The sequence below is a fragment of the Anguilla rostrata genome, chromosome 14 (assembly GCF_018555375.3).
Source record: "Anguilla rostrata isolate EN2019 chromosome 14, ASM1855537v3, whole genome shotgun sequence".
NCBI lineage: Eukaryota > Metazoa > Chordata > Actinopteri > Anguilliformes > Anguillidae > Anguilla > Anguilla rostrata.
The window spans coordinates 14,792,794-14,809,454 of NC_057946.1; the positions used below are offsets into that span (position 1 = coordinate 14,792,794).

Here is a 16,661-nt window from a genome sequence, read left to right on the forward strand (position 1 = left end):
TTTTTCATAACTTCGTTATCGAGTCGTGTCATATTCTTGTATATATATAGTGGGTAGGCTATAACTGGGTTGAAAATATGACTGCAAACCCCTTCGTTTGTAGAAAAAGCCATTCGTTTCTCCATCAGATTTCTCAGGTGCTTAAGGGGTTGATCGGAACTGACCGGAAGTGGACGGCGATCGTTTTTGCAGAGGGCAACAGGTTTTGCAGTGACAGTGGTCTGCTGTCGAAAAATAATTACCAATGCACTGGGGAAGAACCCCCGATGCTAAGTGGAAGTGGATTACCCTGCTTACATGGACAATTTTCTTATGAATGAAATTGAACAATAATTTGAGACAAAATATTGATTTAAATTGATTTTATTAGTTAAAATAATCTATTGCACTGTAGCTAAGTGCAAGTTTCTAATAAAACATGCAACTTCATCTCGCAATGGTGGAGCAACCTTCCCAGGTTATAGCAGGAGTCCTGGAGGGCCAGATAAACTCCATGTTGCAAGAATGTTGTAGTCGTTAACTGACAAGATAGCAAGATATGCAGAGTTGGAAAAAAAAGTATAGAAAAGAAAGATATTCTTGCTTCGCTCATCTTAAATTGTCGGTACTTCGTTTTTAGCACACCTGATACACACATGAAAAAGCCAAGAGAGTGGCCAAGAAATACAACAATGGTGGAGCAAGCACAAAACTTCCTTGCTGTCCTGGCAGTTTACAGGGTCCATTTTAAGATTTATGAGGACATCAGCGTCTTTTACCATCTTTTAAAACTTTTAAGCCTGTAGTTAATTGCTTGGTAAATCAACTGGGAAATCATTTCTGATTAAAACGTAAGTTTTATATGTGTCACTTGTGAAGTTTGTCCTTACAGATTTATTAGGCTATTGCCACGGTTTGTCCTTGCAGATTTATTATTGCCGCTTATTGACACAGCATCTTGGTCCTCAGAGCCCTTGAGAGATAATTATTTGATATCAGACAGCACATTGTTTCAATATCTCTGAAAATTAAACAATGTTTAAACAATGGTAAACAGAATGTTATTGGAGAGCAGTGATTAAAAAATAAATAAATACTTGATTGGTTTCTGTTACTTGTCCCAAATATACACAAGATGTTTGTTACACACAGGTCCTTCTTTATTTTTGGTTTCCTTTCAGTGTAATTATGCAGTCGCTGTGTGTCCTATCTTCAAGACCGCTATGGAGGTAGTAGCTGGAAATGAGGACAAATCAAAGCTCAAAATAAAACCCATAAAACACATCATAGCTTTGTTTTGCTATTAAGATAAAATAAAGTAGTAAGTAGTAAATAAACTAAAGACATGCAAAATGAGTTCAATTTCCTTGTTTTTGGGACTCGAAGACATATAGGCTAAATATGAAGTTATGTATAAACAAATGAAGGTATATAAATATAATCGGATTACACTCTTATTTCAACCTTACAGTTATAAATGAATAACAGAGTAACTATATTCATGAAAAAAATCTTAATTTTAATGTTTTTCATGTCCAATAACGGTATGCACATTCTAGATTCACACAAAGGTGCCATGTTCGTTTGAGTAGAGATTCATTCATACCCATTTAGGCATGCTGCTACTTACTGGAGTGTTTTCATTGCAATCGTCCTCTGGCCGCTGCCATCTCTGACTGAACAGGATTTTCAGGACTAACAGTCCAAAGGCTGTGATCAACACTCCCAGCGTATTGGCAAATACAGCTTCTGAAGGCAGCGCAGAATAGCGCTGTGTTGCGTTGGCCTTTCCTTGACTGGATGGAGAACCAGAAGGTTATATTGACTCATGGCTTTACCTAATCTATGCATTTGAACAAATAGACTCCTAAATGGTTGTAAATTGTATGGCAGGAGCTTTTTGACTGACTTTAAAATAGATGTTTTTTTGTTACAAAACATTTTTGTTTACAATCTTTTTGCAGGACTGTAAATAGGGCATCTGTTGGACGGCTAAAAATGCACAAAATATGCTAAGCAAAATTAATTAGAAAAGAACCCATGAACTCATAAAGATTGTCTGTTGGGATATGCAGCTAACATAAAAATTATTGCGAGGTAGAGGTAACCGAACCCTTACGAAATGAAGATGAGCTTCTCATTGATGCCGGTGAGGCAGGATGCGATGGCCATGATAAAAATCATGCTGCCCATCCAGATGTGCACAGGCTTCAGAAGCTTGCGGCAAGCCGCTGGGGAGCATGGGAGTATGAAGATGGCCAGACCCAGCAGCCACTGAAAATCCATGCAAGGAGAGTGGGGAAATACTTGATGTGCTTTAGAAATATATTATTTTATATAGTATTTATGTGCTTTAAGAACACATTATTTTATATTGTATCTGGTGAAGTAAATATTTTAGATCTTTGTGTGTGTATGTATGTGTGTGTGTGTGTGCGTGCGTGCAGTGCGTGCGAGTGAGTGAGTGTGTGGTGTGTGTGTGTGTGTGTGTGCGTACATGCGTACGTATGTATGTGTATGAATAAATATACCTGCAAAATGAAGAGGGTTGCAGTGGAGATGCCCACCCAACTGTGCAGTGAGTACAGGTTTGGGATGTGGTTTGTGTTGTGGAAGTTGAAGGCGGCACAGAGACCCAGGATACACATTATCATTGCGAAGAACAACAAAGCAGCATGCAGCAGTTTCCAGGACTGCTTCTCCTGAGCCCAGGTCCAGGGAATTCGATATAACACTGCAGCTATGGCACAGACAGAGAGAATCAAGGTGCATGGTCATTCACTCAGGGAGAGAGCCCCTGCCAAGGTGCACAACTGCCTCATAAGATCACCTCTACTAATTAACAACTGTCAAGCATCTGAAAAGCCTTGCCATCTTTTTGGTTCAATACACAATACCCACTGGAGTTCGGGGGACAAAAAAAATTATTTTTACAAATATTTTGACCTTAATAGCTCTTCCCAACGTAAACATTATGAAAACCAAAAAATCTTTTGATGTTGATGGGTGCATTTCCATTTTGCTGCTCTGAATGATACCATTGACCTTGGCCAAGATATGTTCATACCCCTGTTCTGTCACCTACCATTTCCATAGAGAACCACCAGCCCTGTCACCATCATTACTGGATGGCAGTTGAACTGAAGAGCAGAACCATCCCAGGCAAAGCCCCCCCGCCACTTGGAGTTCCAATGTACCACACATATCACACAGATGACTCCGAAGATCAGGCAGAGAAAATATGTTACATAGAAGTGCACCACTGACTTCATCGTTTAAGCACTCTGTGAGAGAATGAGAAAAACAAAACTACATTACGCACTGGGAAACCACTGGGAAAAGAAAAGAAAAGCTTTCTGGCACTTAAACATAAATGCAGACCAGAGTAAAAAAAAAAAAGAGGTACAGTCTATAAAAACTGGTTGGCGCTGACAAATTTCATTCACACTAACAGAGGATCAAAACAGAGCTACACTTCTTCACCAAATGTCAGAAATAAATAATAACAATAATAGTAATAATAATAATAATTTAAATAATAATTTAAAACGGGAATCTCAAATCAAGAAATCTGATTGGTTCATAGCCGTAGTATATTAACCATATAACATGGCTATGACGTCTAATTCCTTTGCACAATTCAGTATCACTCCGCGTCTGAGAAAGAAAAAAAAAAACGTTAAAATTGTTTAAATTGGAGTATGTCTATTACTTTCATATTGCCATACTTGGTGACCGTTTTATAAAAGCAATAGCTCACTTCAGACCGTGGTATATGGTTATTATATCACAGCTAAGGGGCGTTGTTGCCCCTTAGCTGTGATATAATAACCATATACCACGGCCTGTCATGAGCTATTGCTTAAATATATATTTGACCACACAATGTGCTGCTTGCCAGAGCTAAAGTGAATAGTCATCTCTAAGCTTTTTCATTATTAATGCTTTAAATTAATAATAATTACTATTGTTCTTATTGTTATTAGTAGTATTAATGGGATTGTGGTTATGTTGTTTTGATTATCATTCTTGTCATTGTTACATGCAATCAGTATACTTTACAGTCCCACTGAAGATCAAAGGCAGAGAATCTGCCAAAACAAACAAAAGAAATAATAATTTCTAGAGCCATCTTTCTAAGCAATGCTATGCAAATTTATATTGTTTATTTGTCTGATGCAAATACAAAAAGGAAAAATTGGCATCCTGGCACAAAGAAACATGTATTGAGCTTCAGTGGGTTTCTAAAAAATTCCAGACATTTGAGACTTAAATAAATCACTTCACAGAACAACAATCTTCAGCGAAAAGGATCAGTGAGCGTGAATAAACTGAATAACTAACAGTGGAATGTAAATTCTATTTAAAAAAAACTGTCCTTCAGAGAGAGAAAGTAAACATTGTTTACACTCACCCTGACACCCTGTTTCTATCACGTGAATCTTCACACAGTCTTGTTTAGACGGCTTCGGTCTTTCCTTTAGAAGACTTCACTGTTTATCAAGTATCCTTGTTTTCAATCTCCTTTCCTCCTCATGGTGGCTGCTGCTATTTTAGGCTCACAAATTTTCCCTCCTCTCTTTGGTGTTCTTTTCAAATGATTTCTTTTCTGTTTGATTCCATTCTTTTATGAATTTACATGAGCTGTTTTGATCCACAGTTGGTCTCCACTGTTGGTAGCCCTAATGACGGCTGCGTTACAGTAGTTAAGTGTGAACTTGCTACGTAAGTGTCAATGTTCAGCTTGACACAGTGCCCAGCAGCTACAGATGAGGCTGATAACTGTAAGGGAGATACAGCAGCAGTCTGCTTCCTCTTTTTCTCTGAGCCACATGTCTGTGTGACATGGCTAATTTGGGAATGGGAGCCGTTACCCACCCAGCATTAAACAATCCTCCTGGGACGATGCAACCTTGTTGTTGAACCTTGTTATTGACTAAATAATACAATAATAACAACCTTGTTAATACAAAACAATACCCCACATTTTCAAACTGTGATAAATGATGTATTATAAACTACAACATAATGAGTATAATTATATTTTATCCAGTTCTAATTAGTGCAAAATACATATTGTACTTACATTGGACCTGGAGGAGTCTGTACCACCAAGCTAGAATTGCATAATGTGCAGCATTTCAGCTATGCATTCCATATTTCCATATTTCATTTACTTCGCAAGCTTTTTGTAAAAATGTGTTACCTTTTTTAATTTTTTCATGCAAGCACTATACCTAGGTCCAGGTACAAATCCAATTCAGCAGAGCTTGTCTCAACTTTTTCGTTGGCCCAGAACAGCACAGTCACATTAATAGCTGGGCCTGTGTATGTATGTCTTGCCCTTTTTTCTAACATCAACAAAAATGAATTTGTCTTTTTGTCAAGCCATCTTGCCTGATTTGTAATGAGTCATGCAGCCCTTACAGCATAACAAATGCCTCACTGTGCTTCTAGCTTAAAGCACGTCTCTCAATTCACATGGAACTCCACGGCAGGCTAGTCCGTCACAGGGAATAGGCAACAAGAACATACAGAGGACACAAGCATGAACTAAACAATCAACATAACTTTAATACAATATTAATGAAATCTGTATTTAGTACTGAATTGAACTTGAGTAGATCCTTTTGTGCAGGTAAATGAAACTCCAGATTATATAGTGTAATTACCTGGTCAAGCCTAAACAAGGCATTGAAATTCTTTAGTATGTCTGTGCTTGCATGCCTTGGATTTGTTAAGGCTGTCCCTGTGACAAAATCCATGTTTAATTTCATACAGTAGCCTGTTGTGCTGTTAAGTTTATTTATTTATTTATTTATTTATTTATTTATTGCTTGTCAATATGATAAAATATGGTAAACGTCCGATATATTCTATAAACTATTTCCTAGTTGTGTTAATATTACTTTAAAAAAATAATAATTCTGTCCTATTACATTGACATTAGTTCTGCTGATTTACATTTCAGATGTGACTGCTTGTGATGATCATGCTCAACTGCTTTTACATAATACAAATGTCCAACCATCCATTCGTTATCTATACCCACTTATTCCTGGTCAGGGTCACAGGGCAGGGCTCTACGCAAACAGTTTATCTAAGGGGCACAGGGGCTCCCAAGTTGAAAAATTTAGGAGCACACTAATGCATCTAAATTAGTAGATGTGCTCCTAAATCATTTTTCCAGTTAGCACACGTCAATTTTCAGGAGCAAATGCTCCTAAAATGGGAGCACTGTGGAGCCCTGCAGGGGGCTGCTGGAACCTATCCCAGCGTGCATTGGGCGAGAGGCAGAAATACACCAATCTATTGCCGGCCGCCAATATACAGCCCATCTATTGCAGGACACACGCACCATTCACTCACCATTCACTCACACACTCATGCCTATGGGCAATTTTAGAATTTCCAGTTAGCCTACCTGCATATCTTTGGAATATGGGAGGAAACCAATGCGGGCACAGGGAGAACATGCTAACCACATAGAAAGGCCCAAGCCTGGATCCCAAACCTCGACCTTCTTGCTGTGAGGCGTGCCATGCTGCCCATAATACAAATGTATTTTATTTAATTAATTAAATCATTTCTTCTCTAAATGTAAGAGAGGAATGTTAGTTCAGAACTACAGTGCACATTTTCACTGAAATCAAAACGAAAACTAACATAATTGATTTCATAAAATGATGAGACTGTCTAACATATGTACTAAAAGTGAGCTTAAGAAATTGAATCAAATCAGATTATTTCAGAGCATAGTTATATTTATAACCAATAGACTGAGTAAAAAATGAAAACAAATGAGTGAAATTAACAAGAAATAATTACTATTTTTAATCCTGAAAATTTGAACACCAACATTTTAAGACATACTATTGTTTCCATTGAACCCATTGAATATCCTACTATATTTATAGAGTCCCCTCTCAAGTGTTAAAACGATTAAAAACAACACACTTCCTGATAATACATTTTACATTGGAACCTTTCAAACATACCTAGCACAATCGGCTGTTTTGGTGATGGAACAGTGTCTACTAGATATCGTATAAAACAATAGACAAAGGAAGAGCTATGTTCATGTTCAGGCAAATTTTGTGGGCACAGACATTTTCTTCATCGTCATCTTCCACGAAGATAGAAATGTATTGTGGGTTCTCTGAGTCAAAGTCTTTAATGTCTCCGGTTAGCACACGAGTAAACTTCACATCTTTTCTGAAAATGAACCTTTTGCTAGTGTTAGGCTGCTGTGTGCTTTCCGTTGGTTGTGTGACTCGCAAGAAGTCCTCAAGGACCTGCTTGTCATCAGAGAGAAAAGCACGGATGTTCCTTTTGCTATAGTTGCACAACTGTCTTTTGCCACTTGTGTTTCCCATGGTGTTGCTGTCGTTAGATTCAATGTGACCTGAAACACAATTCAAGTTCTGAACACATTATGTTTTTTTTGTTTTGTTTATTTTGTTTTATGTCTTATTCTTTTTATAATTGATTACTTCCAAAGAATGTTTCAGTTTGTCACATTATCAGATTTCTCAGGTTATTTCCTTCATTAGAACATTAATGATACACACCATTATGGTTATTAGGTACAAAATGTCTGGTTAAAGAATTAAAAAAAAAATATTTTAAAAATAATTGTAATCCAGATCATATCCATTTAATTGTGAGGCTGAACATTTCATAAAGTAACAGAAATACTGCCAGCATATACTTTCCCAGGACATAATACTGTTTTAACTAATAATTATCAGTAAGACATATAACACTAAATGTATAAACTATTTGCATGTACATTGTTTTTTCATTCTTAAAATGAACAGAAGGGATACTTCAATGGAATAGCATTGTGCTTACCTTTAGTACCAAGCTGGAAATATGTGCCTAAAGGAATATACTCATACATATATTTGCTCTATAAATTCAAAGCAACCAGACATACTATACAGTGCGAATGGGGAACATGCAAATGTGAACACACCTGCTGGATGGATTCATGCACACACTTCCAATAAAACACTAAAACAGCTTACTGGACTTGGAGCAATAGTCAAAGGTGTGTGTGCTGTTAAAAGTAGTTTTTCCACTAACAAAGTGGGTATAATGACATTGTGTCTGGTTTAGGTTTGTAATTATCATCTAAATGAATTATTTCTAAATTAATGTCTGAGCGCCCTTTTAGGGGATTCATCTCTTCACCTAAAAGGCAGACATTCAGTTCAGACATTCCTTTTGAAATTAAAAAAATTACAACTACACTTGGGGCACTGGGAGCAATGCCCCCATATTATATGCCATGCCTAGCTGGCACCATTTTACAATACATGGATGCCAAAGCATTAAAAAAACATTATGCATGGCTTAAACAACTTATTATGAAAGGTACATAACAGTCCTCTTTCACAAAGTGAAAGCTGCAAGCCATTTATAAGGATGCAAATCTCCGTTTACACAGATAAGGTAGTAACTTTTTTATCTGTGTGAATGACCTCAGCGAACCTTGTACAAGAATAGATCTATAAAATGACATTTTAATCTCACAAAGAAAAGAAATATGAATTCAGAACAAATACCTTGTATTCTATATCCTAACACTGTCATAGCCTGTGAATAGACAATTATTATCACAATTACCTCAGATGCAATGTGTGTGTGTATTCAAAGTTAAAGAGCGAACATTAAACAAAGATAAGGACTCAATGTAGTCTCTTTGTGCCTACACCACTTGATCGTTGGTCCACAGGTATCATGAGACCGTGGTGGCTAGTTTTCTCTATTGCTACCTTCCCCCCTTTACTGCTGAGTTGGGGGGTAGGGCAATGGCTCAATGAATTCTCAGACATGAGTTCCTGCAATAAGATATTCTTCAAAGGAAAAGAACCAAATGGTTTAGCTGAAACGGAAATTCCTATGGATCACATCTGCCAGTGCTTCGAAAGTGCTTGTATTTACGTGTCTGTGCTCAGTAAAAACAGGAATATACCGATTTACTGGGTGTACAGTATCCACATGGAATGGAGGGCCAGTTATTCCAATAAGGATTTTGCAAGCAGAATCAATGAGTGGTACATTGGTCCAATGGTAAGCTTGGTTGTTTATATATTTTTTTCATACATATATTTTTGGCTACTGCACTATTTCAAATTTGTAATCGAACAATTGACATGTGGATAAAGTGCACATTCTCAGCCTTTATTTTAGGGTAATTTTATGTTTTGTATTTTGGTTTCACTGTGTCGAAATGACAGCATTTTTATAAACATTCCCCCCAATTTCAGGGCATCATAATGTTTGGGACAAATTGCATCACAGATGGTTTATATTTAGTCAGGTGTGTTTAATTGCTTCCTTAGTGCAGGCATACAAGAGTTTTCAGTAGTTTTGATTTTAGCCTTTTGATTGCCTTTGTAATGTGTTACTGCCTGTTTGTCCACATGAGGACCAGAATTGCACCAATGAATGTCAAGGAAGCCATTATGAGGCTGAGAAATAAGAAAAACAGTCAGAGACATAAGTTAAGCCTTAGGTTTTGGATCTTGGACGGTTCCCATTGGTCTCCACACTTTGTTCTTGCCATCATTCTGATAGAAGTGAATCTTGGTCTTACACAACAAAATATATTTGTCTTCTGCCCCTTGATCTTCTCCCATTAACATTACTGTCCATCAGTTGGACCCTGCAGAGTGTGTACTCAATGCTGCACCTGGAAATCTTAAGCTTCTTTGCAATTTCTCACAGGGAATAACATTATTGCCACAATATCTTTGCTTGGCAAGACACATCTAAGCCTAAACTGCTTTTACTTTGTCATATTTCTTGCAACTGTAGTGCCTATTGTACATGTACTGCAGGCTAAATGTGTTAGGCTCCTGTGGTTTAAAAATAACTTGATTTGCCTTAATTACCCCTCCACCTCTCTCCCATCCCTTCACCTCCCACTTTACAAAATGATTGGATAGACTTCCAATAATTTGTTTAATTGTAATTAAAGCCACAGGAGGCAAATTTGAGAAAAGTCAAGTCTAAGATGATTTCTTTAGTTAAACTCATCTTTTTGTGTTATCGTAGGCACAGATGGAAAAAAAAAATGTCAGTAATCATGCAATGCAATGGTTCTTTATATGAGGAAAAAATACATTGAAGTTTAACTGCAAATAATGTGTTCTTTTGGAAAAAATTCATTATCAAGATTATGATATTCTCCACTGAATGCACAATTCTTAAACCTTCAAGCATTCACCTTAATTATTCTTATATATGTTTCAATAATATCCATTACTTCTAAATATCATAATTGAAACATACTGTATTTAATTAATTTAAACAACTAAATTAATTCTTTAATATTAAAGCGGTTATATTTTTAAAAGGTTTTACGTAACCCTTTGTTCAGTGATCTGTGGTGTAACTGAAATATTTACTCAAATACCATATCTCTTTTTTTGCTTAGGATATACGTGCCATGACAAAGAAGGAAAAAAGCTTCATAACAAGGAAAGCAAACCCACAAGACAGTGCCGTAAGCTACATAATTAGCGGAGTAGCTCTTTCAGATGACACTAACTCGAACATTGAAGACCTGGCAAAACAGCCCGATATCCCCAGGATGTCCTGGACTGTCTACCATTGTAAGAGTGGTAGTAAAACATTTGAAGGTGCCCTTTTACAAAAACACCAGAAAGGAAATGAGTGGAAATCAATAAAAATTGAGCAACTTGCACAGATTCTGACAGAAAAATATGTGACTGCCAGGCCTGTGATATTTTTCTCCAATTTTATAGAAGCAAACATGAAACCTTCTATCCAGGAAAACCAGGGTGAGACTGACAGAGAATCAAATTATTCCCCAAAAAGATATAACAAACCCAACACAATGATAATTAAAGAAAGACCAAAACATGTGACTTATGAGCAGTCAGCTAAAGGATATTCACAAAGATCAAAGGACAAGCTAGATAACAATAGATATAACAAAGGAAACTATCCAATACCATATTACACACTCAGGGAAATGTTACCCTTTGAGGATGATGAAGAGACAGATATTGAAACTTTAAAAATGAAAGAAAATTCAGTCATTGAAGAAAATCAAGAAATGAATATTTTACTCCTTGAAAAAAGTAAAAAACTTCAAAATGAGGAAGGAATAATCAAGGAAAATCGACCAGCAAAAGAAGAAAACAGCAAAATGCAATCAGAAGAGAAACTACTTAATTCAACAGCTTTAGAAGACAGCATTAAACCTAAAAATGACGCTGAAAAAATCTACCATTGGAAAACAATAATAAAAGCAGAGCAGGGAGCAGAAGATAAAGGAACAATAGAAACTATGCTGACAAATCATATTGAAGTAAAAGGAGATGTGTATTCCCTGCCACTTATAGAAATACAACAACCTGAGAATGAGGAAAACAAAGATACATATACAGATACGCAAATAAAACACATATACAAAAATGGTGAGTCAGACAAAAAACAAGAACCTGACATCATTCATCCAATAGAATGGCTAAAACTTCTGATTAAAAATAAATCAGTTGACGATTCATTAAGTAAAGAATTTTTTGAAAAGGATGAAATTAAAGAAGACAAGCTAGAACCTGAAATTACAACGCTTCAAGAAATGCCAGAACCTGAAAACAGTGAAGACATAAACAAAGAATATCAACAAATTTATTTTATGAACAAAGTAAATCACAAACTTAATCCCACAACTTCTGAAGTAGGCATGACTCCTGATGATAAGGAGAAGGCAACTCCAAAAAATACACTTTGGGACGATAAAGGCAGGCACATGAAAGAACTAAATCAAGAGCTGGCTGCCATACCATACCAAGACATTGCAAAGTCTCTTAAAGAGGAAGACTCAACATTAGTAACTTTAACTAAAAAAGAGGCAGATGGAAGTACTAAAATGCAAGTAATAGATTATAACCCTACATCCCATATGAATACCACAGCCCACAGGGAGCTCCTTACACTTGGGAGTGAGAATCTACCAATGAAAGACATTGACCAAAACGGTTTTACCACGATTAAAGAAAATACTGCATCTGATAAAATTCAAGATTCAGATGGGGTCCCAAATGAAGATGTTAAAACAAATAAAATCAATTCTCTCTCAGAAGGACACAATTCTGTGGGTTTAATTAATCGCATGGCAGCTGGCTTAAGACAAGGTTTAGAAAGGATTTCTGCACTGCAATTGCATAATTACAACAACACTGGAAAGGCACCTCCAACAGAAAATCATGAGTACACTGGTACAAATTTGGAACGTAAACAAAAAACAGAAACTCTGGATCAAGATAAAAATGGAGAAGGTGAACAGACCAAACATGAAACAAAGGAAGATGACAGTAGAACAGCGAGCTTGGGGGATGATGATAATTTAATATCATTTGATAACAATAAAGAGTGCAGTCATGGTAGAGATCCTTCCAAGGATGGAAAGGGCAACAAACCTGAAAAAAGGTATTCAGAGAAAACGAGTGGGACAGAGGAATCACACAATGAAAACACCGCTGATAACTCAGGAGGAAAAGAGTTCATGGAAACAAAGACTGGACAACCACAGTTAGACCATTTTGGGCCACAAGAGGGAACTGTAGTATGGAGTATGCAAAATGAGGACAAAATCCTGAAAAGAGCAGAGCTCAATGAGGACCAACCCACATCATTTGACACAGTTTCTCACAATTCTGTGGAGGAAGAGAAGAATAGCCATTTTTATTATATTGATGGGAAAATAAAGGGATCAAGTCATAATTTGGATGTGGAAGTGAAAAAAACACACCGTCCCTGTGTGGGACTTATGCATAACTGGGGAGACTGCGGGTCAACTGTGCAGTAAATTGATAGTTCTGTGGAAATTATAAAAGAAACAAATCCACAAAGTAAGGATGATGAATTGTAAATGCATATGTCCTCTCTTGAACACCAAAAGACTCATCAGCTCACATAAATAATTTGTTTAAAAAACAGAATCATGCCATTGGTCTTGCAGAGATGAGACAACCACAAGATCAGCAGGCAAAAACACACATTTGAAACAGTAACACAATTATAAATTGGTCTGACTAAAGAAGGCATTTCAAAACTTGAAACGGGTGAGGAACTCAATTTAAATTCCATAAACCGAGTCTTACAAGAGGAACAGAGTTTTGGATAAGATGGGATGGTACCATTTACCACTCTGAGGGATGAAATACAAACTCCCTACTAAATGAGCAGCATCATTCCAGGTACTGAAAATGTGTGTCTGCAGAGGTCTCCTTCATCAGCCAGATGAAGGGTGTATTGCTTATGATGAATGTATAAAGCACACCATCACACCACTTGATACCAGAGAAAGATCTGGTCACTTCAAGCCAAAATAAATTTAAAAAATTAGCTCCTCCAAGTACTCCACGTTTCACAGACACTTCAAACTCTCCAGTACTTAAAAGTCCTTATTGAACAAATGCATACAGAGTATACAGTACAACCTCCAAAAATAATAAGAGAAGGCAACATATATCTACTCATCTACAGGCTAGTATAGGAGAAAAATGTTACAGCAAGCAAAAGCACATTTAAATGGCTGCTTGAGGCACATACCTACCAGGAAGGAAGGTGAATTGTTGACAGACTGCCAAGATTATGACTATTTAACTGCAGGAACTTTCAAAACAGTTTACCATTGATTGTTATCAAAAAGATGGGACATGTCCCAACATGTTTCTCAAAACATTCAATACAATGGTCTTTCATTAACACTTAATACAAAAGATGTGCTACATGAACAGCTGCTTTGAGGTGCTAAAACAGTTCATTTGTTAAAACCCTCGGGTATTAATTTGGTGATTTTGTTAAATACTTTAGGAATGACGAAGGAAGCCTGTGTACTGATGTGCATTGTTTATTTTTTCCCCCTAGAAACAAGAGCCACACTAATAATGATGAGTACTGTAGTTCTCCGATTGGGTGTAGGTTTGATGCTGGGGTTCTCTGATCTGGTCTGTACTGTCAGACTAATATATATATATATATAACATAACATAATTACACACATACTTCACTTTTCATCAGTACTGCAAGGATGCCTTCACACATGTAGCTATGATTTTAATGAAATGCTGATTACTTTCATCACTACAAATTCAGTGACAACAACTCCATAAAATCCAACCAAATTTTAATCTGAATAGATATGAGGAAGGGAACATCAGTGAAGTCCTTTCACAAACGGAGCTGAACGAGTGGAATAGGGTTGCCTGGGAATCGGAGTTGGCGCCGGCCACTTCAACCTCCTTAATCCCAGTGCACCTGTTCATGGCATGCTCCAAAGAGAGACAGCAGCCCCCTGCTACACAGTACTGTATGTTACTGACCCTCCACCACTCCAGTGTTCAGACAACTGAAACCCTGCCTCAGTACTGTTAGAAAAGAGACAGAAGGCCAGGGCTTCTACCAAAAGGAGGAACAGTGTGAATAGGACCACACCAAAAAATATTTTGAAAAAAAAAAAAAAGATTTGAGGAGGTATACAGATACAGGTACGTGGAGTGGTTTCACATCAGGGTTATGCGTTTATAAACACAACCATTCAATAATGTTTGTTGGTCTGAATGAGGACAACAAATAATTAACTATGTGACCCTTTATTCCATTGTGACTGTATGACATGTCTAATTATGAAATATGCCTTCATAAAACTCAGTGTTAAAAGATTGTGTTGGAATGTCCTTAATCGTGTTTAGATGTTTTCCCAAACTGGCACACTCCTCGTATCCTCCAAGTGTTTTATCCTAGTAATTGCTTTGCACCTTGTATGCAATTTTGTAGCGCTGGAAGTACAGTGCAGGAACTTTCTATACATTCTTCCATTTTAGGGGACCAGAAATTATTGGACATTGGCTGCTCAGCTGCTTCTTGGCCAGTTGTGTGTCACTGTACCATTAGTTTTTGCAAAAAATACTAACAAAAGTTCAAGAGTTGATTCTAAGTCTTTCACACTTGGAGTCTGTGGCTGTTGTCTCTCAACATGTGGACCAAAGATGTGTCAATGCCAGTAAAGCAGGCCATTATGAGGCTGCCTATCAAATTCAATCTTAAAGATCAACAGGCACTTCCTGTAGCTTGTTTTCCAGACTTGAGCTGGTTTAGGCATTTTCATTTTACAAATCTCACTTCCTGTATTTATTCCTCATTTTCTGTGCCTTTTCTCAAGGGAGCCGGGAGATAATGGGTTTACAAGGAGGCTGCTCCTGTACAGAAAAACATCAAAACTTTCCCCCTACGAACATCCATGGCTACTTTCTGAGCCCCTCCTATCCGACAACACAACATTTTGGATTTCCCCAGACAAATCTACTCATTTTTGTACATACAATATGTTAATATGTAACATTTCTTCCCATCAACACATAATAATGATGCAATATGGAAAGCTGATTCACTTAACTCCACATTCTTGTTTAGTCAGCATTCAGAACGAATAATATTATGATAATGAGAAATGGAAAGTAAATGGGATTTCTTTTCCGTAGTAATGGTATAAGCTTTTCTGTGGCTCGGATAACCACTCAGAATACTAGCACACACATTGAAACTGCAAACAAATGATGAAAAATAAATTGCACAAAGTACATTCATATACAATTTTTATTTTGAATAGGCAGTACCAACTCTCTTTACAAATACATAATTTCCTCAGGTTTGTGTACACAATGGCAGACAACTGTCAAAATGGTTAGAATACTAACAAATGCATTATTTTCTTCTTTTTTAAATTCATATTTAAAAAACATTTGAAATTGGTTAGAAAAATCTAAGCATCATCTAGAAAAACCTGCAAGACTAATTGTTAGCTGGCTATCAAATCTTTATTTGAATTTGACAAAAGATAAATTATATGACAAACATATAAGGTTTCTCAAAATGAAAAGCAAAAGATATCCTTAAAAATAAATAACAGGTGGCAGTACCTGCATCTTCCAGACAGCCTCGACACTGCTCCAACATTCTCCTGCACTGCGCTACTCTATGTGATCCAGTTGGACAAAATATTATTCTGAAAAAAGAACTAAATACACCAGTTAAGTGCATTGTCTCATATATTCTCATATGAAGCAGCATATGGAAGCACAATTCCACTGCAAAAGACACTAGGTGAAATAGTTTTGACAGGCTGAATGTGTGTTTCCAGTCCCGCTCCATTTTTAAAGTCAGTTACATCCACTGAATTAAAACTAAATGATACATAAAACATATTTAGTTTTGTTCCTTCGTGGTAGGATGAATCCAGTCCTCCTCATTGAAGCCAATTTGGAGAGATTCACAAGTGCTTGTTCGATTGTCAATAGCATGTCAGTTATCAACACACCACGGGCCTGATTTCAGTAAAAACTACCTGCTATTTATGTGTTGACCACCGACAACATACCAGTTTGCTATTCCTGTGCAGAACTAATATCAGTCCAGACAATCTGTTCTGCAACTGCTGAGTGATCGATACAGCCGGCAGAGTACGCCTAATGACACGACCTACTTTTTTGATCACTTAATGCCAAAGTACACTACCATTTGCTAAGGTATCATACAGAAAGCATCGGTGTACCAACACTTCAACACTTTCAGTATGGTGCTCAAAACGGAATTAACTTTCATTGGATAGCCAATTATTACAAATAAATACTTCATAA

At 36.9% G+C, this 16,661-nt stretch overlaps 1 protein-coding gene and 1 long non-coding RNA gene across 2 annotated transcripts; one reads left to right on the top strand and one right to left on the bottom strand.

Annotated features, from left to right (window-relative positions):
- Nucleotides 1-347: 347 nt before the first annotated feature.
- Nucleotides 348-4,749, bottom strand: LOC135240217 (lysosomal membrane ascorbate-dependent ferrireductase CYB561A3-like). The gene is made up of 6 exons (XM_064309607.1): nucleotides 4,394-4,749; nucleotides 3,065-3,263; nucleotides 2,511-2,719; nucleotides 2,099-2,253; nucleotides 1,610-1,775; nucleotides 348-1,215 (listed from the first exon to the last, which is right to left on the bottom strand). Exons 2-6 carry the CDS (start codon nucleotides 3,249-3,251, stop codon nucleotides 1,201-1,203), a joined length of 732 nt encoding a protein of 243 aa, XP_064165677.1. The 5' UTR covers nucleotides 3,252-3,263; nucleotides 4,394-4,749; the 3' UTR covers nucleotides 348-1,200.
- Nucleotides 4,750-8,726: 3,977 nt separating this feature from the next.
- LOC135239266 (uncharacterized) lies at nucleotides 8,727-13,230 on the top strand. The gene is made up of 2 exons (XR_010325326.1): nucleotides 8,727-9,057; nucleotides 10,427-13,230. It is a non-coding gene; the product is annotated as an uncharacterized LOC135239266 (long non-coding RNA).
- The last annotated feature ends 3,431 nt before the right edge of the window (nucleotides 13,231-16,661 follow it).

What these genes read in the sequence shown, in the direction of transcription:
- LOC135240217 (XM_064309607.1), bottom strand. Translation starts at nt 3,251, where the DNA reads ATGAAGTCAGTGGTGCACTTCTATGTAACATATTTTCTCTGCCTGATC. An exon ending in CAACCCTCTTCATTTTGCAG is followed by an intron (nt 2,254 to 2,510) that starts GTATATTTATTC and finishes ATGGATTTTCAG; the next exon opens with TGGCTGCTGGGTCTGGCCAT. An exon ending in GAGAAGCTCATCTTCATTTC is followed by an intron (nt 1,776 to 2,098) that starts GTAAGGGTTCGG and finishes TTCTCCATCCAG; the next exon opens with TCAAGGAAAGGCCAACGCAA.